The 23,325-nt window shown below is 38.6% G+C and overlaps 1 protein-coding gene across 1 annotated transcript in view; it reads right to left on the bottom strand.

Moving 5' to 3' along the window:
- The window catches only part of Ccdc18 (coiled-coil domain containing 18), a 105,451-nt gene that overhangs the window by 5,738 nt on the left and 76,388 nt on the right, over nt 1-23,325 (bottom strand). Inside the window, exons 24-27 of the mRNA XM_085836987.1 lie at nt 22,013-22,156; nt 18,016-18,219; nt 14,184-14,321; nt 7,742-7,942 (exon numbers count right to left, since the gene is read on the bottom strand). Of these exons, the coding sequence (XP_085693113.1) occupies nt 7,742-7,942; nt 14,184-14,321; nt 18,016-18,219; nt 22,013-22,156 (687 nt within the window). The remainder of the gene's footprint in view (nt 1-7,741; nt 7,943-14,183; nt 14,322-18,015; nt 18,220-22,012; nt 22,157-23,325) is intronic.

Genomic DNA, 23,325 nt, shown 5'->3' with positions numbered 1-23,325 from the left:
AGTGAGTACATATTGTGTGAGTTCCTTTGTGAATATGTTACCTCACTCAGGATGATGCCCTCCAGATCCATCCATTTGCCTAGGAATTTCATAAATTCATTCCTTTTAATAGCTGAGTAGTACTCCATTGTGTAAATGTACCACATTTTCTGTATCCATTCCTCTGTTGAGGGGCATCTGGGTTTTTTCCAGCTTCTGGCTATTATAAATAAGGCTGCTATGAACATAGTGGAGCATGTGTCCTTCTTACCGGTTGGAACATCTTCTGGATATATGCCCAGGAGAGGTATTGCTGGATCCTCTGGTAGTATTATGTCCAATTTTCTGAGGAACCGCCAAACTGATTTCCAGAGTGGTTGTACCAGCTTGCAATCCCACCAACAATGAAGGAGTGTTCCTCTTTCTCCACATCCTCGCCAGCATCTGCTGTCACCTGAATTTTTGATCTTAGCCATTCTGACTGGTGTGAGGTGGAATCTCAGGGTTGTTTTGAGTTGCATTTCCCTGATGATTAAGGATGTTGAACATTTTTTCAGGTGCTTCTCTGCCATTCAGTATTCCTCAGGTGAGAATTCTTTTTCAGTTCTGAGCCCCATTTTTAACGGGGTTATTTGATTTTCTGGAGTCCACCTTCTTGAGTTCTTTATATATATTGGATATTGGTCCCCTATCTGATTTAGGATAGGTAAAGATCCTTTCCCAATCTGTTGGTGGTCTTTTTGTCTTATTGACGGTGTCTTTTGCCTTGCAGAAGCTTTGCAACTTTATGAGGTCCCATTTATCGATTCTCAATCTTACAGCACAAGCCTTTGCTGTTCTATTCAGGAATTTTTCCCTTGTACCCATATCTTCGAGGCTTTTCCCTAATTTCTCCTCTATAAGTTTCAGTGTCTCTGGTTTTATGTGGAGTTCCTTAATCCACTTAGATTTGACCTTAGTACAAGGAGATAGGAATGGATCAATTCACATTCTTCTACATGATAACCGCCAGTTGTGCCAGCACCATTTGTTGAAAATGCTGTCTTTTTTCCACTGGATGTTTTTTGCTCCCTTGTCAAAGATCAAGTGACCATAGGTATGTGGGTTGATCTCAGGGTCTTCAATTCTGTTCCATTGGTCTACTTGTCCGTCGCTGTACCAGTACCATGCAGTTTTTATCACAATTGCTCTGTAGTAGAGCTTTAGGTCAGGCATGGTGATTCCACCAGAGGTTCTTTTATCCTTAGTTATTGTTCTATTGCTGTGACAAAGCACCATGACCAAGGCAGTTTATAGAATAAAGCATTCAGTGGGGCTTGCATTTCAGAGGGTAAGTCCATCATCACCACAGTGGGAAAGTGTAACAGCAGGCAGGGAGGCATGGCACTGAAAAAGTAGCTAAGAGCTTACATCTGAACTACAAGCATGAGGCAAAGAAAGAGCTCTAATTGGAAATGGTATGGACTTTTGAAATCTCAGAGCCCAATTCCATTGACATATTTCCTCCAAGTTGGCCACATCTCTTAATCCTTTCCAACAGTTCCACTAACCTGGAACCAAATACTCAAACATATGAGCCAATAGGGACCATTCTCATTCAAACCACTGCATTCCACTTCCTGGCCCCCAAAGGCTTATGGCCATATCACAGTGCAAAAGTCCAACTTCAAAAGAACTCAGTCTCAACAGTTTTAAAGTTGAAAGTCTCTTCTGAAACTAAAGGCAACCTCTTAACTTCACTCCCTAGAAAATCAAAAAGCAAATTATACTTCTAATATACAATGGCACAGAAAATATATTACCATTCTAAAAGGGATGAATGAGGCCATAGTGAGGGAATACTGGACCACAGGCAGGCCAAAATCCAACAGGGCAAGCGCTAAATCCTGTCAAAAGGCTTAGATGGCTTCATTCTTAACAACTTTGGTGACTGCAACACAGTTCCCTGTCTTGGACTGGTTTCAGTCCCTCCCAACAGCTCTTCCTGACAGTCATCCCTCTGCTCTAGTACCTCCATCATCTTCGTGTCTCCAACACAATCCTGGCTTCACTTCCACAGCTTCAGTCAATGAATTGCCCGTCCCAAGCTCCAAGCACAGACTCCCATGCCACATACCTAACCTCCGGGGTTTCCTTAACATGGAGGGAGATTCTATAACCCCTTTATTCCTGTATTCCTCATGACTCTACAGCCAGAAACATATGGCTGAAGCTGGCTCCCTCCTTGAATTCTATTTGCATAAGCTTTGATTTGTTATTGCTCACTAGAAACAGGTAATTCCTGGGCCCTTTTCTTTTCACAAGTTGCAGGGTTACCTGGGTGGGGTTTCACTCAAGGCAACAATCCCTTTATTTCATTTCTTCTTATGTCTTTCAGCATAAATTTGGCTCCAACATTAAATATCCTGGTGTTCATTTTCCCCTCAGACTACATTATTCTTGTTCTTGTAGATCAGCATTAAGAGCGGTCACTAACAAATGACATGACAAAGTCAATACCTGGTTGTCTTGAAATCTCTGCCAACAAAATGAGTTCCAAACTCTTCAATTTAGCTTCAGGTAGATTTTTAGGACAAGAGCAAAAAGGAGCCACATTATCACAAAAATGATCTCTGGCCCAGTTGCTAATTTTATTTCTCTTTCAAACATCCTGAACTGGGCCTCCACAGTCCACAAAGCTATCAGTACTATGCTCACACTAGGGTGATATATTAAACCCTCCAGTCCAAGGTCTCAAGTTCTTCAACATTTCTCAAAACAAACAAACAAACAAACAAACAAACAAACCAACCACCAGCATTTTCAGGCCTGTTATAGCAATAGCACTCACTTGGCACAAACTTCTGCTTTAGCTACTTTTCCACTGCTGTGACGCAATACCATGACCAGGACATTTTATAGCAGGAGGGATTTAATGGGAGCTTACAGTTCCAAAGGGTAAGCCTAGGACAATCATGGTGTAGAGCCCAGCAGTATAGGCAGGCTGTCAGAGCAGCAGTTTACATCCTGATTCACACGTAGGAGGCACAAAGTAAAATTTAACTGAAAATGGCCTGAGATTTTACAACCTTTAAGCCCACCACCAGTGATACAACTCCTCTAACAAGGCCATACCTCCTAATCCTTCCCAAACAGGTCCATAAACTAGGGACCAAGTATTCAAATATGAACCAAAGTGGGCTATTCTCATTCAAACCATCAGTTAATCTGTGCTTATGTCCTTATTATAAGAAAGCTTTCCTAAACAAGAATTATTTTGGAAAAGAAACTTTAAGATATATACTGAAAAACCACAAGACCTAAAAATATTTTTTTTTGTAGAGAGAGCCAGAGCAACATATTTTGTAATCTAACCTAACCTGGCCTCAAACTTGGGTTTGACTCTCCTCAGTTCTTAGTATGATGGGATTATAAAAATGCATCATTATACCTGGTTGTAATTTCAATTTCATAAGCAAAATAACGTAAGTACGATATAAATACTATAGAGCCACCAATCATGACGTTGAATTCCTGAATCTCGTGTCTCCACCTCCCAAGTACTGAGGTTACAGCAGACACCCATTCATCTGGTTTATGCAGGGCCAGGGGTCAATATGAGGGCTTTGTGCATGTTAGACAAGCACTCCTCCAACTTAGCTACATTCCAGAACTATGTACCCCATGCCTAATTACTTATGGTTACATCTGCTAATCTCTTAGATTAAATGCCTTTATTCTTTCTCTTTGTCCTCTTTAATTTTGACAACAGAAATGCTGAGGTTGACTTTAAGAGCTGTGTCAACCACAGTGTTAAAACCAGTACCACTATATATTAGCTACAATAAGTAATCCCAATACTTCTCTTGTAAGATTTCTCTATCTATGGTTTACTTAAGAACTTCTATTTAGAAGGTTGGAGGAATGGTTCAGTAGATAAGAACACTTGCTTCTCTTGACGAGAACCTGGGATTGGTTTAGTACCAACACGAAGGCTTATAACCAACCATCCATAACTGAAGTTCTAGGGAATCTGGTGCCGTCTTGTGGCCTCTGTGAGTACTGCATGAACACAGTGCACATACAGATTGCCAGCAAAACACTCATACACAATATATAAAAACAAACCCATTCACTGTTCTCATGGACATCACTTAGCAAGTAGGCAAAATAGTAACTATAACTAGGGATACAATGGGGAATATTTTAATTTTGAAGGTTATTCACTTTTACAATGAAGATCTGTAATTTTATGTGAAGTTTATAAGCTTTCAGAACTCCAGAAAAAAATCAGTGTGTGTGTGTGTGTGTGTGTGTGTGTGTGTGTGTGTATGTGATGTGTGTGTGTGCATACATAGATACAAACATATATATTGGTTTACCTTGACCAGGGGTTCAACCTAGGATCTCATACGTACTGGTCATCACTGACTCCAAGCAGTTGGAATATTATCTTAATAAAAGCACTAATAGTAAGTCCGTTCCTTTTTTTTTTTTTTTTGCATAAGTTTAGGCACTTCTTTTTTTTTTTAAGATTTATTTATTCATTATATGTTAGTACATTGCAGGTGTCTTCAGCCACCCCAGAAAAGGGTATCAAATCTCATTACAGATGGTCATGAGCCACCATGTGGTTGCTGAGATTTGAACTCAGTAGAGCAGTCAGTGCTCTTAACTGCTGAGCCATCTCTCCAGCCCCAGTACTTCCTCTTTTATTCAGATTGGACAAGGCAACCCAGTAGGAGGAAAGGGTCCCAAAGGTAGGCAAGAGAGTCAGAAACAACCCCTGAAACTCCCACTGTTGGGAGTCTCACAAGAAGACCAAGCTACACAACTATTAGATATGTGTAGAGGGCCTAAGTGAGTCTCATATAGGCTCCCTGGTTGGTGGTTCAGTCTCTGTGAGCCTCTGTGAGCTCCTGTGAGCCCAGCTTAGTTGATTCTGTGGGTTTTCTTGTAGTGTCCTTGACTCCTCTAGATCCTACAATCATTCTTCCCCCTCTTCCACAGGATTCTTCAAGCTCCTCCTAGTGTTTGGATGATTTCAAGGTGTACTATAGATTAACAGTAATAAAAACTGCATGCTATTCATATAGGAACAAACAGCTTGGTCAGTGGAATTGAACAAAGCCCCTGAAGTATGTCCACACACCTTGGACACTAGATTTTTTACAAAGAAGCCAAAATTATACAATGGAAAAAGAAAGCATCTTTAACAAATGATGCTGGTCTAACTGGATATAGGCACGTAGAAGAATGCAAATAAATACACACTTACCACCCTGGATAAGTGGATCAAAGATCTCAACATAAGGCTGGATACACTGAACCTCATAGAAGAGAAAGTGGAGAATAGTCTTGAACTCATAGATACAGGAGACAACTTCCTGAATAGAACACCAATAGCCCAGGCACTAAGATCAACAACTAATAAATGGGACTTGTGAAACCAAAAAGCTTCTGTAAGGCAAAGGATACTGTTAACTGGACAAAGTGCACTCTTTGGAATGGGAAAGTATTTTTACCAACTCCACAACTGATTGAGGACTAATATCCAAAATATATAAGGAACTCAAGAAATTAGATAGCCAAAATAAAACAAATAATCTAACTAAAAATGGAGTACAGATCTAAACAGAGAATTATCAATAGAAGAATCTCAAATGGTTGAAAAATACTTAAAGAAATATTCAACATCATCAGCTATCAGAGAAATACAAATCAAAACAACTCTAAGATTCCATCTTACACCTGTCAGAATAGCAAAGATAAAAACACAAGTGGCAGCTCATGCTGGCGAGAATGTGGAACAAGAGGAACACTCCACTCCGTGTTTGCTGGTAGTAATGTAAACTTGTATAGCCTCTTTGAAAATCAATATGGCAGTTCCCTCAAAAACTGGGAATCGACCAACCTCAAGACCCAGCTATACTACTCTTCGGCATATACCCAAAGCACACTCCATGCTACCACAAGGACACTTCCTCAACTATGTTCATAGCAGCTTTACTTGTAATAGCCAGAAATTGGAAACATTTAGATGTCCTTCCCCTGAAGAGTGGATAAAGAAAACCAAAAGAAATGTAAAGTGGTTAATTTACACAATGGACAATTACTCAGCGCAAAAAACAATGACATCATGAAATTTGCAGGCAAGTGGATGGAAGTAGAAAAGTTCATCCTGAATGAGGTAACCAAAACCAGGAGAAACATAGTATGAACTCACTCATAAATGGATTATTAACCTTAAAATAAAGGATAATCATGCTACAATCCACAGAGGCAGAGAGGCTAAGTAACAAGGGGGGTTCAAGGGGTGGGAGGTGGGGAGGGGAGAATGCATGGATGTCACTGTAAAGGGGAAACAGATTAGACATTTCAGGTGGCTGGGGGTTGGATGGGTCTGGATTGGAGGATGGGAATAGGAACAGGAGGGGTCAGGTAGGGAAAGGAAGGAGGGAGAGAGTATTGGGAGAGACAACTGGAATCAGGAGAGGGAGCATTTCTGGGACAAGCTCAAAACCTAGGGCAATGGAAACTCCCAGAAATCTATACGGGTCACCCTAGCTTAGACTTCTAGCAATGGGGGGATATGGAGCCTGAACTGGCCAGATCCTATAACTAGGCAAGACTTCCAATGGAAGGATTAGGATACCAATGCAGCCATAAAACCTTTGATCTACAATTTGTCCTGCCTACAAGATGTGCTGGGCTAAATGTGGCAAGGATATGTGGAAGTGGCCAACTGGTCCAACTTGAGTCCCATGCCATGAGAGGGCAATCAACCCTGACATTACTTGGAAGCCAGGACCTAGAGGCTGGATAGCCCAGAGACCTGGGATAGAACCAATAATGACTGGCAAAAAAAAAAAAAAATCAATGAAATGATTCCTAGTGATATTCTGCTATACTCATAGATAGGTGCCTAGCCTGATGGTCATCAGAGAGGCTTCCTCCAGCATCTGATGAAAACAGATGCAGAGACCCTCAGCCAAACACTAGTATGTTCATTCCTAGCATACATGCACAAACACAGTGGTTAGTTAGCCTAAATATTCTATTAATGCAAAAGACTGAATCCAGAGCATCCTGTATGTTAAACACAAACTCAGTCACTAACCTATATTACCAGCACCTAAATATAATTTTAGATTATATCTATTCACATGTATATAACAGTAAACTGTATTGCTGAAAAAGAATGAGTTACTACTGAGTTAAGCACAAAATGCAAATATGGAGAAGGTATTAGTTGATTTTATTTCTTTTTCAATGACTTTTATCTTGCTACCACTCTGTTCTTTTTAAAGGTCTTCACTGATAACTTTACCTTATACATTAGCAGTTGTAAATGAGGATTTATGCGTCCATACTGTTAATTTCAAACTCCACACAAACTGCTATAATCAAAACAGATGAACACACAGCCTAGGCCATTTAAAAACCATATACATTTAAATCCAGTTTAAAAAAAGTTCTGAATGTAATCTTATTATTTTTATCTCATAATTTCCAAAGTAGCTTTACTAATTTTGAAAAAGCTTCAATACTTTTTAAGGCACATCAGGTATAAAACCCAAGAGTAAATATTATAAATACAAGAATTTATATTTAAACATATAAATTATTTTATAATAATGATATATTAATTATGTCTCATATTTTTTCTAAAAAAGATGTATTTTATTTCAAGTCAATAATCTGTCATGAAGACCTCTATAAATGAGAAAAGGAAAATATATTTTTCACAAACGTATTTCATTGCTTTTATCTGTTTACTTACTTTAATAAGTAATGCTTCGTTTGCAGCTTCAATGACTTCATTCCTGTCTTGAACTTGTTGATGCAAACTGCTCACAGTATCCTGAGCTTCTTCCAATTCTTGTTTTGCTTTCTCTAGTTGTTCATTTAGTTGTTGAACAGACGTCTTTTGAGATTCAGCAGCAATCTTCCACTTTGTATGGTTCTCTTGATGTGAAATCATCTTTATAATCCCAAAATTATAAAAAGAAAACAGGATAGAGTTATTCTAATACCTGCTACTATTATTTTTCCTTAAACGTATAACTATAAACATCTGATTTCACACTAAATGCAATACTCAAGGAAGAAAAGAACACAAGCTTACATTCACTTAATAGTTAGCTATACATCATACTTGGATTCAGACATATAAATTTAAAAGAAATTTTAGAGACAATTGGAGAAATATGAGAAATGACTGTACATGCAATATAAAGAAAATATTCTCATAGTTGGGTGTGGTAGTACATGTCTTTAATCCCAGTACTCCAGGGGCAGAGGCTGGTGGATTTCTTCAAATTCAAGAACAGCCTAGTCTACATAGTGAGTTCCAGGACAGTCGGGACTTATATAGAGAGGCTCTGTCTCAAAAAATAAAAACCCAAACAAACAACAGCAACAACAACAACAACAAAACCCCAAAGAATAAAGAACAAAAACCAAAAGCATAAAAAAGAAGAAAGAAAAAGAAAAGAAAGAAAATAAGAGATAGGGGCATTGGGTCACAATGTTGGTGGTATTGAGCAGCCGGGAAAAAATTAAAAATGTGTAATGTTGAGAGTGCCACCCAGGTCTTGTGTTGTGGGTTGGAAACACCACTACAATGAATAGTGATAGAGAGGTAGGAAAGATAGAAAAACTGAGCAGTGTGTGCTGTGGAGAGAGGCAGAGCTAGGGGACTGGAGACAGTGATGGCAGTAACAAGATGAGAGGCTGAGGCCGATATACTGTCATTGCTCAGTAAGGCCCACGGAATTGCATACAACAGTCTTGAGCTCATGCAGATGCAGACACAGTCCTCAAACCTGCCTCCCAGTCGGGGAATCCCCCTGACTCTGGGCAATGAGATGAGGAAAGATTCACTTTCTGGACTGGACCTCTTTGAACTACCATCATGGTCTGTGATGCCACTGGAGGTCATGTTGGTATCTGTGGGCCATGATGCTGTCTACAATGAAACCGAGATTCACATGGACACATGTAGTCTGTGCCACTGACTGATGCCTTTGGCTTTGCTGCTTCGGTGGGAGTCTGGGTGGTGTGGGTGGGTGTCCATCCTAAAGTGAATGGTATGTGTCACCTCTTAAGACTGTATTAAGGTCCATGGTCTGTGAAGCTGCTGAGGCCATGACTGGGTCAGTGGTCCTGATACAGCCAGGGGACATGCTGATGTCTGCAGTCTATGTTAGCACCACAATTCACGTGGATGTCCATGATGTGGGCTGCCACTAAAGCCATGTTGATGTTTGTAGATACAGGAGAGCTGGTGCTGGCCCTTTCCAATTCATAGCACATTTAGGTAGGCAGTGGAGTGAGCACAGGAAAGCTGGCCCTACTCCATGGTGCAGGCTATAGTGTGGACACAGGAATTGGTTGATGGCTTCTGGCACAGACACAGTCAGAGAAAGACTCATCATCCCTTTAGGGATGGGTCACTAGGAATTCCACCATGCCCGCAAATAACAGCTGAGTAATACTTTATTGTTTAAATATATCACATTTTCTTTATCCATTATTTGGTTGACTGATATCTAGGTGGTTTCCAGTTTCTGCTATTATGGATAAAGTTGCTATGAACACAGAAGAACGAGTGTCCTTGGGTAAGATGGAGTGTTGTACTGGCTATTTTTGTGTCAACTTGACACAGCTGGAGTTATCACAGAGAAAGGAGCTTCAGTTGAGGAAATGCCTCCATGAGATCCAACTGTAAGGCATTTTCTCAATTAGTGATCAAGGGGGAAAGGCCCCTTGTGGGTGGTGCCATCCCTGGGCTGGTAGTCTTGGGTTCTATAAGAGAGTAGGCTGAGCAAGCCAGGGGAGGCAAGCCAATAAAGAACATCCCTCCATGGCCTCTGCATCAGCTCCTGCTTTATGACCTGTTTGAGTTCCAGTCCTGACTTCCTTTGGTGATGAACAGCAGCATGGAAGTGTAAGCCGAATAAACCCTTTCCTCCCCAACTTGCTTCTTGGTCATGATGTTTGTGCAGGAATAGAAACCCTGACTAAGACAAGGGTCCTTTGGGTCTATGTCTAGGAGTGGTATAGCTGGGTCTTGAGGTAGATTACCAGTTTTCTGAGAAACTGGCCACATTGATTTCCAAAGTGACTATACAAGTATGCACTCCCAACAGTAAAGGAGGAGTGGTCCCCTTGCTCTGTATTCTAATTTGCAAGGAGCAGGAAGCGACTATGATACACTGACCAGGCTTGAACATTTGAGACCTCCAAATCTAACAAGGCTATACCTCCTAATAGTGCCGCTCCCTATTGGGCAATGGGGCCTTTTGTTTGGTTTGGGTTTGTTTGTTTGATTGATTGATTGATTCTTGTGACACGGATTCTCTGTGTAGCTTTGGCTGACCTAACTCACTTTGTAGACTAGGCTGTAGAGAAGCCATTTTTATTCAAACCACCACACAGGGCATCCAACACCCTCTTCTGGCATACTCAGGCACTGCACACATGTGGGACACAGACTTTCAGGCAAAACACACATATACATAAAATTAAAATGAAAACTGGAAATTCCTTTTTAAACTGTACCTATAATGCTATATCTTCTTGTTTAATTTACACATTTACTTATTTTTAGGGTTTTTTTTGGGGGGGTTTTGTTGTTGTTGTTGTTTTCGAATTTTTAGGGTTTTTAAAGACATGGTCTCAAGACCTTGCTATGTAGCCAAAGTTGACTTCGAACCTATGTTTTTCTCAAATGTTGAGATTACAGGCATGTACAAGTATACCTGGCTCAGTCCCCTCATTGTATATAGAAACAACACACACACTTTATATTTTTTTAATAAAAAAAAATTGTATTTACTTAGAAGCATTCAGAATGTCAACAAAACAGCCACAATTTTTTTTTTGCAATTACAGAGTGGTATTCAGTTACCAAAACAACAATTTTCTTCGTATAAGCTGCATCAGAGACAGCTGAAGATGAAAAAAATAAAACCCAAAAATAAAACCAAAAGAAAAAAAAAAAAAAAAACAAACTACTGTCCCCATATATAACTAATTTGTGCTTGCACCAACAAGAACCTACTTTAAATTTCCATGCCAATTTACAACCCCCAGACTGTACCAAGCAAGGTTAGTGGCTATTGAAAATAACACCAGGACAGGGCTATCTAAAGACACATTCGGTAGTGTGTTAACTATACAAAAAAAGTCACTGTACAGTTTAAAAACAAATCTTACACAGCCTTACATTTCAATTTTTTTCTTTAAAAGGAGTGAGTTGTGTACGGGGGGGGGTGGGGGGTCAAATGTTTTATAGACAAGAAAAAAAAACTGCACTAGAACCAACTTATTCATCATCATCATCTTCTTCTTCATCTTTGTCTTCCTCTTCCTCTTCATCATCCTCATCACCTTCCTCTTCCTTCTTTTTCTTGCTCTTTTCAGCCTTGACCACCCCCTTTTTCGCTGCATCAGGTTTTCCTTTAGCTATGTAGGCAGCAATACCCTTCTCGTACTTCTCCTTCAGCTTGGCAGCCTTCTTCTCATAGGGCTGCTTGTCATCTGCTGCAGTGTTGTTCCACATCTCTCCTAGTTTCTTTGCAACATCACCGAATGGACAAGCCAGGATGCTCGCCTTTGATTTTGGGGCGGTACTCAGAACAGAACAAGAAAGCCGAAGGAGGCCTCTTGGGTGCATTGGGGTCCTTGAACTTCTTTTTGGTCTCCCCTTTGGAGGGGAAGTAGGTTTTCATTTCTCTTTCATAACGAGCCTTGTCAGCCTTTGCCATATCTTCAAATTTCCCTTTTCTTTAGTAGACATGGTCTCCCACCTCTCTGAGCACTTCTTGGAGAACTCTGAGAAGTTGACAGAAGCATCCGGGTGCTTCTTCTTGTGCTCCTCCCGGCAAGTTTGCACAAAGAATGCATATGAGGACATTTTGCCTCTCGGCTTCTTAGGATCTCCTTTGCCCATGTTTAGTTGATTTTCCTTCGCGAGGCAGAGAGTCGCCCAGTGCCCATCCGGCTCGCGCTTGCCCTGGCGCTGTCTCTATGGAGCTCAATGTACTGCAATGGCTGTGAGAGAGGGAGCTAGACGCAGCCCACACACACTTTAAAAATAAATCTTTGCTAGCAATCAAAAGGAAAAATGTTTTATATAAATTATATATTTTTGTCATACTTAAAAATATTCCCATTTACTAAAAACATTAAGACTTTTTAAAATATTTATTTTATTTTTAACTGTATGCATGTGCGTGTGTGTAATTAAGTAAGTAATGTCTATATAAGCCAGAGGCATAGAAATACTAGAGCTAGAGTTATAGGTAGTTGTCAATCACTGATATAGGTTCTGGGAATCAAACCTGGGTCCTTTGGAAGATCAATTATTTTCTTAATTGCTGAGTCATCTCTCTAACCTTAAAGGTTATTTTATTTTTTAAGTTTATGTGTATGAGTATTTTGCTGCATGTATGCCTGGTACCCATGGAGGTCAGAAGAGGATATCATATCCCCTGAGAACTGATGTTATAGTCAGTGGTGAGCTGCTATATATGGGAGCTGGGGAATCAACCTGAATCCTCTATAAGAGCATCCTTCTAACTGAGCTCCAGCTCCTAGAACCATTTTAAAAAGTTATGAACTATCTGACTAACTAATTTTAGGTAATTTATAAATTAATAGCTTCAAATGGGTAACTATAGACAAGAGATTAGAAAATATGAACAGTTAATGGCAAATACTTGAGATGGACTAATAGTTACCCTTAAAGATTACAAAACTTACAAGATGTGGATTCAGCTTGAAAATGTGTTTCATTTGCAGATACAATGTTTTTAAAGAGATCTGAATCTAAATGCATTTAAATAAGACATAGTTACAAGTCCCCTCTCCCCATCCCCAGTGCCTCATAAATTGTTACTAAACTCTCAGTAAGAGTTTAATACAAAAGTAGGAAAAAAAAAAAAAAAGCACATATATTTAATCCCAGCACTTAGGAGACACAGGCAGGTGGATGGATCTCTGTGAGTTTGAGGCCTATTTGGTTTACATAGAGTTCCACAAAAGTAAGAGCTACATCCTGAGACAATGTTCCAAGGGGAAAAAGGTATAATACAAATGCCTTTTTAGCCTTTGTTTTACAGGAAAAAAAAAAATGTTTTCTTAGCACCAAACTCAAGATTATTTAGAACAATGAGTTTCAGTAATATTTTCAAACATTTTAAAAGAAATGAACGGAGCAGGGGTCCCCAGTGAAAGTACCCAAGGAGCTGAAGGAGTCTGCAGCCCCATAGGTGGAACAACAAAATGAACCAACCAATACCCCCAGAGCTCCCTGGGATTAAACCACCAATCAAAGAAAACACATGGTAGGACTCTAGCTGCATATGTAGCAGAGGATGGTCTAGTCGGTCATCAATGGCAGGAGAGGTCCTTGGTCCTGTGAAGGTTCTATGCCCCAGTGTAGGGAAATGCCAGGAAGCAGGAGTGGGCAGGTTGGTAAGCGGGGGTGGGGTGGGGGGGATAGGGGGTTTTCAGAAGGGAAAATAGGAAAGGGGATAACATTTGAAATGTAAATAAAGAAATTATCTAATTAAAAAAAAAAGCTTTAATGTTGTTAATCCATTCCAGATTAAGTTAAGTAAACTTTTGGAAAAAAAAATTGGCTGTTTTTAGAAAGGCTTTTAAAAATATATTAGACAAGGCCTGGAGAGATGGCTCAGTGGTTAAGAGCACTAACTGCTCTTCCAGAGGTCCTGAGTTCAATTCCCAGCAAGCATATGGTGGCTCACAACCATCTGTAATTGGGTCTGATGCCCTCTTCTGGTGTGTCTGAAAAGAGCAATGGTAGTGTACTTATATGCATAAAATAAATAAATAAATCTTTAAAAAAGAAAGAAAAATATTCTAATTAGTAGTACTGTTCTTTTGTTTTGTTTTGTTTTGTTTTTTCGAGACAGGGTTTCTCTGTTTAGCCCTGGCTGTCCTAGAACTCACTTTGTAGACCAGGCTGGCCTCGAACTCAGAAATACACCTGCCTCTGCCTCCCGAGTGCTGGGATTAAAGGCCTGTGCCACCACACCCGGCTAGGAGCTAGGCCTCTTAACTCCAGAGCATAACAGCCTTTTAATTGCATTAAAGATTACAATGAACACTTCAAAAACTAGACTCATGTTTTCATCCTAGTAAGTCAATTCATGCTAGTGGGGGCTACTGACACAAATTTAATTTTTCTTTACCTCCATCTGATAAGCTTCTTTCAGAGAGTCTACTTCTGAGGATAATTTCTTTATTTCTGCTTGCATTCTTGCTTCTAAATGAGCTTCACGTACTTGAGAAGCCCCCAGTTCTTCAGCCAAACGATTTCCATGCGCTTCCTTAAAAACGACACATTAAATAAATGGAATGTAGGGAGCTTATTTGGTTTAGCATAGTTAAAACAATTCAGTGCCTTAATGGAAGCAAGCTAGTTTTCATGTAAAACACTAGCTTATTATACAGTACACTTTTGAATATAGATGTTTCAGAGATGACCAAAAGAAGTACATTATATTCTACATAAGTTAATGAGCCAATCCTTTCTTGAAACAAAAAACCATAAAATGCCGAACTTTGGCAAATAATGATTTCCACTTTGGCAGATAACAACCTGCTCTCAGGTGTGTCTGTGCAGTTTTTTCTTACCATATAAATTATCTGCTTTTATAGGAATGATTTGTATTTTTAAAAAATCTGTAGGAGTGTTTTGTTCCGAACGAACACACACACACACACACACACACACCACAAAATTTGTGTGCCTGGTACTTACATACGCCAACACAGAGTGTTGGATCCCCTGAAACCAAAGCTACAGATAGTTGTTAGACAGACAGTCATTAGCCACCATGTAGATGCTGGGAAAGGCTGCTCTTAACTGCTGAGCCATATCTCCAGCCTGATTTGTATTTTTATTCAAACCTATTTATGTTGGTCAATGCAAGTTGTGGTTATGATTTTAATTATAAGACTTTACCACATGCAGTAGTCTCCCCTTGAATAAAAGGGTTTGTTCTCTGTTGTTTTACCTTCTACAGTTTCAGCAACCTGCAGTCATCCACAGTCCAAAGATAATAAATGTGAAATTACAGAAATAAACAACTTATAGTTTTCAAATTGTGGGCTATTATGAGCAGCTTGAAGAAAGCTTGTATCTCTTGCTCAGTCTACCATGGCATGAATCGTCTGTTTGTCCAGTATAACTACTATCAAATTAACTGTGTTCCAGGAACCCTCTTTTGACTTAATAATGGCCTGAAAGTGCCCATCTCAAAGAGTACAGTGTATGTGTGTAGAGCTCAGCATACATCTACTAAAGGTCTTTAAAATGTGCATTTCTCATGGATAAGAGGAAACACTAGTGAAATATGGATGGAAATATTTTAAAGTAAGAACTAAGTTAAAAGTTTTGAAATAACTCAACAAGAGTCATAAACATCTGCTACCCAATCATAACCAGTCAAAACTAATAAAAACTACGTGGGAAGTGACACATACATTGCCCCAACAATAACAATAAAACCATGTATTCTATTATTTTAATTCTCCCTCTAATTGAAAAAAAAAAAAAAAACTAGAGGATGGACTATAAGTATTGTGCTACAGCTCTGAGGAGAAAGGAATCCTGGTAGTCACAACACACAACAAACCTCATGCAACAGATTTATTGGGAGGAGAATGCCCAGGAGGGTGGTTGCTTCTGCTTGGGTGATAAGCAGCAAAGGACTGAGTCCTTAAATGATGACCTTAATGATGGGCGTGGGGGTGGGAGAAGCTTTCCAGGGTAAAGACTTCCAAGGTGGGGATTGCTAGGACTTCAAGACCAGAATTTGAGCTTTGTACTCTGTGTGGCAGGGGCTGGGTCAGCCATTAGGGCAATGAGAGTATTCTATAGGTTAAATCTGGTGGTGGAGGTCCCCAGGGGAGGGGCCTGGCCATTTATGTGAGTTGAAGAGTTGAAGAGCTAATAAATGACTTATGTTAAAAGACTAAATACAATTCTAATTAGATTATTCATAAAAAGTATCCAGGTTTGACCCAAACCAAAAGATAAACATGAATCTATAATTAGTTTGGGATTAAAATGTAAAACTTGCATTTTAAGTAATCTCCCATTTAAACTCACTTTGAAATTAAGTGATCTTAGTTTATCAAATAAAAGCAATTATACTAACCTCAGACATTATCAAAGAAGAACACAATGAGATAACAGTAGACAACTTCCCTTTTTAGGTAAACAGCCTAATGTCTGTTACATTGCTAATAAATTTTCCTACATATTCTTAACTGCTCTAATAATCCAGAAATCTGAATAAAAACACAGCTAACCTAACCAAGCTAAAGGAGAACTGTTTTTACTATGTGATGGATTATTAAGTGTACAGGAAAGTAGAAAAAGAGTAAGAACTTCCAGAATAAAATAAAATTTTTCTCAAGGTCTAAGTAATTAAAAATAAATCAATCTAAATTCTCTTTAAACAAGTTGCTAAATGTATTTCTGAGAAAATAAATTTTTATTAGTACTCTTGATTTTTAATAGTACTTTACCATCACAAAGCTTCTGAAATAAGGTTTTTAAAAAAATAAAAATAAATAAATACATACAAAGATGAACAATAAAGAAATTTTGACAGTTTTTAATTTAGAAGATAGCTCAAACACTTGAACATCTAAAGTGCTACATAACTCAATTTATTGAGAACTAGTGTGGCCAGAGTTCATTTTTGAAGGGTTTTTATTATAAAATGTTATATTATAAAGAATTTAAAAGCTAAGAACAATATTAGTAGCTTATTTTAAAAATCATAGTAATATGTACTATTTTTAAAATAATTTGTAGCCCTGGTTAGCCTCAAGCTAGAGCTTCCCCTTCTTAGGTTGACTATGTGCTGGGATTACAAATGTAGACTCCCACACCTGGTTCTACTATTTTAACCATTTTTAAGTGAACAGTCTGGTGACATGAAATACATGTATCTTCACAGCGACTGAAGAGTATTTGAGACAACTGTAGTGGGAACTAGAAAACATTGTTCATGAAAAAGTTAAACATGATGGTTTACTACAGAGTAATTAATTAGAGGAAATATATACTTCTATTTTATTGCCATTGTGGTATTTGTCTTAGTTTGGGTTTTACTGCTGTGAAGAAATACCATGACAAGGCAGCTGTTATAAAGGACAACATTTAATTGGGACTGGCTTACAGGTTCAGAGATTTAGTCCACTGTCATCATAGCAGGAGGCATGACAGAGGGTAGGTATGATGGTAGAAAAGGACCTGAGAGTTAGATCTACATCTTGTTCAAAGGCAGGAGAAGACTGACCTCAGGCAGCAAGGAGGAGAGTCTCAAAGCCCTTGACCACAGTGACACACTTCCTCCAATGACACCACACTCACTCCAAGGCTACCCTTCCTATTAGTGCCAGTAGCTGGGCCTAGCATATGTGAACCACCACAGTAATGTTAAAGTACAAAGTTATGAAAGTCTTTGAATTATTAAAATGTCAAAATAATTTATATATAAATCATTTCTATTATGTATTAATTGTGTCAAACCCACCCAACACCAACTACATTCTCTTACTTCTACTTTCCCTTCCTCAGGCGCCCCCTTCTTCCCTACTCATCTCTTTTTGCACCAAGATTCCACATATTAGAATAAACATGTGATAACTTAAAAAAAATACATTCACACTATAGTACAACACAGTACAAAATAAAAAGGTTAAGTACTGGTGGTTTGGTGACGAGCTTTATTATCTGCCTTCTTTTAAAAAGGAATTAGGGCTGGTGAGATGGCTCAGTGGGTAAGAGCACCCGACTGCTCTTCCGAAGGTCCAGAGTTCGGATCCCAGCAACCACATGGTGGCTCACAACCATCCGTAACAAGATCTGGCGCCCTCTTCTGGAGTGTCTGAAGACAGCTACAGTGTACTTACATACAATAAATAAATAAATCTTTAAAAAAAAAATAAAATAAAAAGGAATTAAATTTTTTTAAATTCTTCAGTAATATAGGATAGGTTTACCTTCTCTTTATTGAGTTGTTTTATATCCTCCAGTTCACCAGCAAGCCTTTCTATTTCCCTCTGTGCTTGCACTTCTTGGCGACGAGCCTCCACCAGTTCTGAATGAGTGTTCTGCATTTGCTCCTGGGTTAGCGTCAATTCTTGCCCCAAATCAATGACCTCCTTGTACTGGGTAGCAATGTAGTCTTCCTGTTCTTTTATAACCTGAAAAGCACAAGACATTTGTGGGTTTCAAAATGAAATTTATAGTTATAAAATATATACTTATGATTTACTTCTTTGTTTTCATAAGAGAACTCCCCTAAAAACACCTTTATAAAATCTACAATAAAATAAGCATGTACCACTATAAGTTAATGTAGGGAAAGGTGCTGACTCCCTACTTGGTTCTTGCTTGTATCGATAAAGAAGGCCTATAGCCAACTGCTGGACAGAAGAAACAGGTGGGACTTCTGGGTCCCAGGAGAAGGAAAAAAGAGACCCAGGGAAAGAACAGGTCATTTCAGCCAGGCTTTGGAAGGAGAAGCACAAAACAACCATGTAAGATCTTAGGGGAGCTAGAACCAGCGGCCTCTGCTGATGGCTGCTATAGGTTAGCTGATAAGGTTAGGGCAGGAGATTCCGTGCCCAGCAATTGTGCTATCTGGCAAGTTCTAAAATAATAAAGCTGTCTGAGTGTTTTTCATCTGAGGAACAAAAGTGGGCAGAGAAAGAGAGAAGTTCACGGAGGTACCTTTTATTGATAAAAATGTGGAATGTGTTATGCCTAACCAGAAGGTGATAATGAGGATAAGCTGTTTGAGACTCATAATCAGTCCATAGCCAGGCATTTACAGGCACTTAATATCTGTAATATATTTTATTGAGGCCAAAGGAAATAAAGTCAATCAAGATAGTGTAGTTTCTTCTTTGATGAAGCAACATGGAAGGAACACTTGTGTGCACACAGCTTAAGTGAGGAAATAAAACAGTATTTGTAGTAAATACTGTGAAGAAAACACTGACCACTTTTTAGTTAGTATCTGGAAATGTACAGGGGTAGGGTCAGACATTGCTGTTGTCACTGACTGGCAGACGTAGTGTGATCATCAGTTTAATGTTTCATAAGGAGTAAATTTTGGCAACCATGTTTCTTTAATCTATGGTATATTGAGCATAAGGAACAACAGCAATTTAATATGTATGGGTAGATAAATAACCAACATCTTTCACTCAGGATACTTGAAATTTTTAGGTGGCTTTCAGGTCTCTTCTTAAACTGTGACTATTCCAAATTGACATGTGTTGTCTGTCAGTACAAAATATGAGATTTTAAATTAAAGACATTAAAAAAAATACAAAGAATACCCCAATACAGAGGGAGGGGGAGGGGGAGGGGGAGATGTTACAACTCCCAGCTTAGAAACTCTTACTGAAATATTCTGCATGACTTAGCATTCCCACAAATCTGGGTTCTCTCCTCAGTACCACATTAAAACAAGCATGTACACAACACAATCCCAGGATTTGGGGGAAGGAAGAGTCAGGAAGAGAGTTTTAAGGTCATCTTTTACTACAAAGGTAGTTCAAAACTAGTCTGGTCTATGTAAGAAATTGTCAAGAAACAAAGCAAAACAACAACAAAACCCAATAGGTGGATTCTTGAGAATCCTGAGAAATGACCTCTTGAGAAATAACAACCAAGCTTGTTTTCAGGCTTTACATACATGCATACATAGTCCTAAGATAGACAGATAATAGATAGATGATAGACAGACAGATGTAGATAGACAGACAAATAATAGATGATATAGATAGACAGATGATAGATGAATAGACAGATGATTGATAGATAGACAGACAAATGATAGATAGATAGATGATAGAAAGACAGACAGACAGATGGTTGGTAGATAGACAGGCAGACAGGCAGGTGGGCAGATAAATATTGGCATTAAAATTCACTATTAATCTACACAGCTGGGTTGTGAATTCTCTATGAAGGTGAAACTTGTCACTCCGCTATTATTCCCTCTGAATTATTATTATTAAATTAGCGATTTAAATTCCTAGTAAAGGACAGGTTAAGAATTTCTTATCTGGAAATCTAAAATCTGGAATATTAAAAAAAAAGCAGAAGCAATTTTGTGAGTTTTAATTTGACAGAGGTAGAAAATTCTACACTGTAAAACTTATTTAAAAATAGTCTATAAATTATCTTCAGATGAGATACATATGATAAATATGAAACAGGAATTCATTAAGAAACTCAAAATACTAGCTAAAAACCTTTTGGATAATAAACTTGTAATGCTTCTAAGAAGAAAAAAATACAAGGTCCATTTTGGTTTTTTTTTTTGGGGGGGGGGTTGTTGGTGGTGGTGGTGGTTTTTTCAAGACAGGGTTTCTCTGTATAGCCCTGGCTGTCCTGGAACTCACTCTGTAGACCAGGCTGGCCTCAAACTCAGAAATCCACCTGCCTCTGCCTCCCAAGTGCTGGGATTAAAGGTGTGGGCCACCACTGCCTGGCACAAGGTCAGTTCTAATTCAGTACAAAAAGGCAGGGTAGAGGAATAGCATTTGACTTCAAGGACAAAAGGTAAAAAAGGCAGGTCATGGAGGCCCAGGATATAAATGAATATAATTACCTTTGCAAACACTTTTAGGCATTCACTGTTAGGGAACCCACATGATAGGGGCATTAATCATTTCCACATCACTATTTTCCAAACTTGCTCTTATAGACTCTGCTTGAGTTATGTTTATAATTAACTCAATCAATAAAAGCTAATTTATGCTTACTATATGATAATAGACAGCTCTGAGTGTGCAGAAAACGTAAATGAAAAAGGAGACAAAGTGTCCACACTAAATTCTATAGGGAGAGACATAATCAATCAAATCCAATAATTACTGTGGAATTACAACAATTGAGTTTTTGCCAATGAAAAAGTTATGTCTATTAGAGCTTGAAAGATCCTGACAGAATGTAAAAGGTCACAGAAGCCCTGAAATTGGCAAAATAGATTTCATTGTTAGCAGAACTAGCTTCGCTGGTTTAGAAAAATAGAGGTGCACAATGCTCTGGCCACTCCTTGAACCCGTGTGTCTGTCAATGTACTGATGGTTCCTTGAACCCATGTGTGTGCCCACTGATGAGCCCATTGCCAGGTGTTTGTGATATTGGTTGCTGGGATAGAGTCGGAAAATCTCCCCAGCAACCACAGCCGGGGCCAATCCGGAGTTGCTGCACCTGCACCAGACTCTTTCCTTGTACCCCTCCCATACCCATTTCTTGAGAATAGATATTGTTTAGATCAGGAAATCCCCTACTTCCCCCCTTCTCCTTTCCCCCCTGAGGGCCTATAAAAACTGGGACCCCTTTCCCCTCTAGATCGACTCCTCTACCCCTGTGTGGGATACGAGTCGTCCCCAGAGCTCTGGCTTTCCCCGGATAAAGCCTCATGTGGTTTGCATCAAGTTTGGTTTCTCGTGAGTTCTTGGGGGTCTGCTATTATCCTGAGACTTGAGTGAGGGTCTCCCTTCGGAGGTCTTTCAAGCTCACAGAAACAAGTTCACATTTTAAAAAGACCAGGGTATTGAATAGATTCAACAATCAATATACATGAAATTAATATAAAGTCATCAAAGCACTATGTTCCTCTGGCAACACAATGCACTTAGTTGAAATAATACTGTTATCCTTTTTCATCTTCTGGGTGAAGTTCCTCAAGTTCCTTTAACTTGTTAGTTCTGTATCTCAATTCTACTGCAGAGCATATTTATGATGAATTAGTATTTAACTGATACAAAAGCATATACTGTGGATTTATTATGTCCTTGCCCATATCAAAACCAGAATAATCAAAAATTTTTAAATGTCAAAAGAATTAATAGCATCTGACACAAATAATTAGTTTTTAAAAACTTAGAGCACAGTTTCTGAATTTTAAAACCAAGGTGTTTACAGCATATTCATGGCATTACTTTTCCCTTATGGGGAAAATACTTTACTTACACTTTCCATTTCTTTCATCCTTTGTTGTGTTCTTTCGATTTCCTTTTTCAGTTGTGATATCTCCTGTTCATTTTGGAGCATTATAAACTCCTTTTCTCGAAGCTGTTCTTTGGCATTTTGCAACTTTTCATTTAAACTTTCTACCTGAATTTCAAACAGATGACCATTATTAACACAACTAAGAAAATATAATTTACTCATAGTTGTGTTCTAAATTAAATTTTAAACACTTACGTCTAAAATATATAAAAGTAGGCAGAGCATAGCTATAATCCCAGCATTTTAGAGGTTGAGGCAGAGGGGTAAGAAGCTCAAAGCCAGATTAAACTATACAGTAAGACCTTGTCACAAAAATAACAACAACAACAAAAAGCTAAAATTAAAATAGAAAAATATGTATTTTTATGGGGCTAAAGAGAGGGCTTAGTGGTTAAAGTACTTATAGCTTTTGCCAGGGACTTGGGTTCAGTTCCCAGCACCTGTGTGGCATCTCACAAATGTATGTAACTCCAGATGCAGGGGATTTGGTGCCCTCTTCTGGCCTCTCGAGGATGCATGATGCACAAACATATATGCAAGCAAAACACCCACTCACATAAAATAAAACTAAATGTCTAGTTTAAACTGTACTTTTTTGCTGGGTGTGACGGTGCACACCTTTAATCCCAGCACCTGGGAAGCAGAGTAAAATAGATGTATGTGGTTTGCCAAGTAAATTCCACAACAGCCAAGGACACAGAGAAATACTGTCTCAAAAAAACAAAAAGAGGTATTTTTTAAGGCAAGCATAATTTATAAGTATACAAATTATACTTAAGATGATTATATATTTTATGCACACTTAAAATCCACTGAAAGATGAAAATCTAAATCACAATTCTTCCTTTAGTTAGCATAGTAAGTAACAGGTCCATGTGTCATTTTAATAGAATCAGTCTTGTACTTTGCTAATTCATATCCACTCTGAATTACCTTCTCTCAATATCCTTGTCACTCTAGTTTGGCTATTTTCTAGTCTAAACCTTGTCTTTAGATTTACTTTATATGTATGAGTATTTGACTGCCCACAAAGCTCAGATCTTCTGAAACTGGTATTAAGAATGGTTGTAAGTCACCATGTGGGTGCTGAGAACCAAATCTGGGTCCTCTACAAGAACAGCCAGTACTTATCCACTGAGCCATTTCTCTAGTGTCATAATTCCTGTTTGAAACGATTCCTTCCATAGAGTAAACAAGCAATACTTGCTTTTCTGTCTGTAGCTTATTTCCCTTTACCTAACAATTTCCATCCATTTTCCTACTGATGACCATGG

The sequence above is a fragment of the Mus caroli genome, unplaced genomic scaffold (genome assembly GCF_978045245.1).
Source record: "Mus caroli unplaced genomic scaffold, Mus_caroli_1 scaffold_4, whole genome shotgun sequence".
Taxonomy (NCBI): domain Eukaryota; kingdom Metazoa; phylum Chordata; class Mammalia; order Rodentia; family Muridae; genus Mus; species Mus caroli.
The sequence above is the reverse complement of the archived record's forward strand: the minus strand, read 5'-3'. Positions and strand labels throughout refer to the sequence as shown.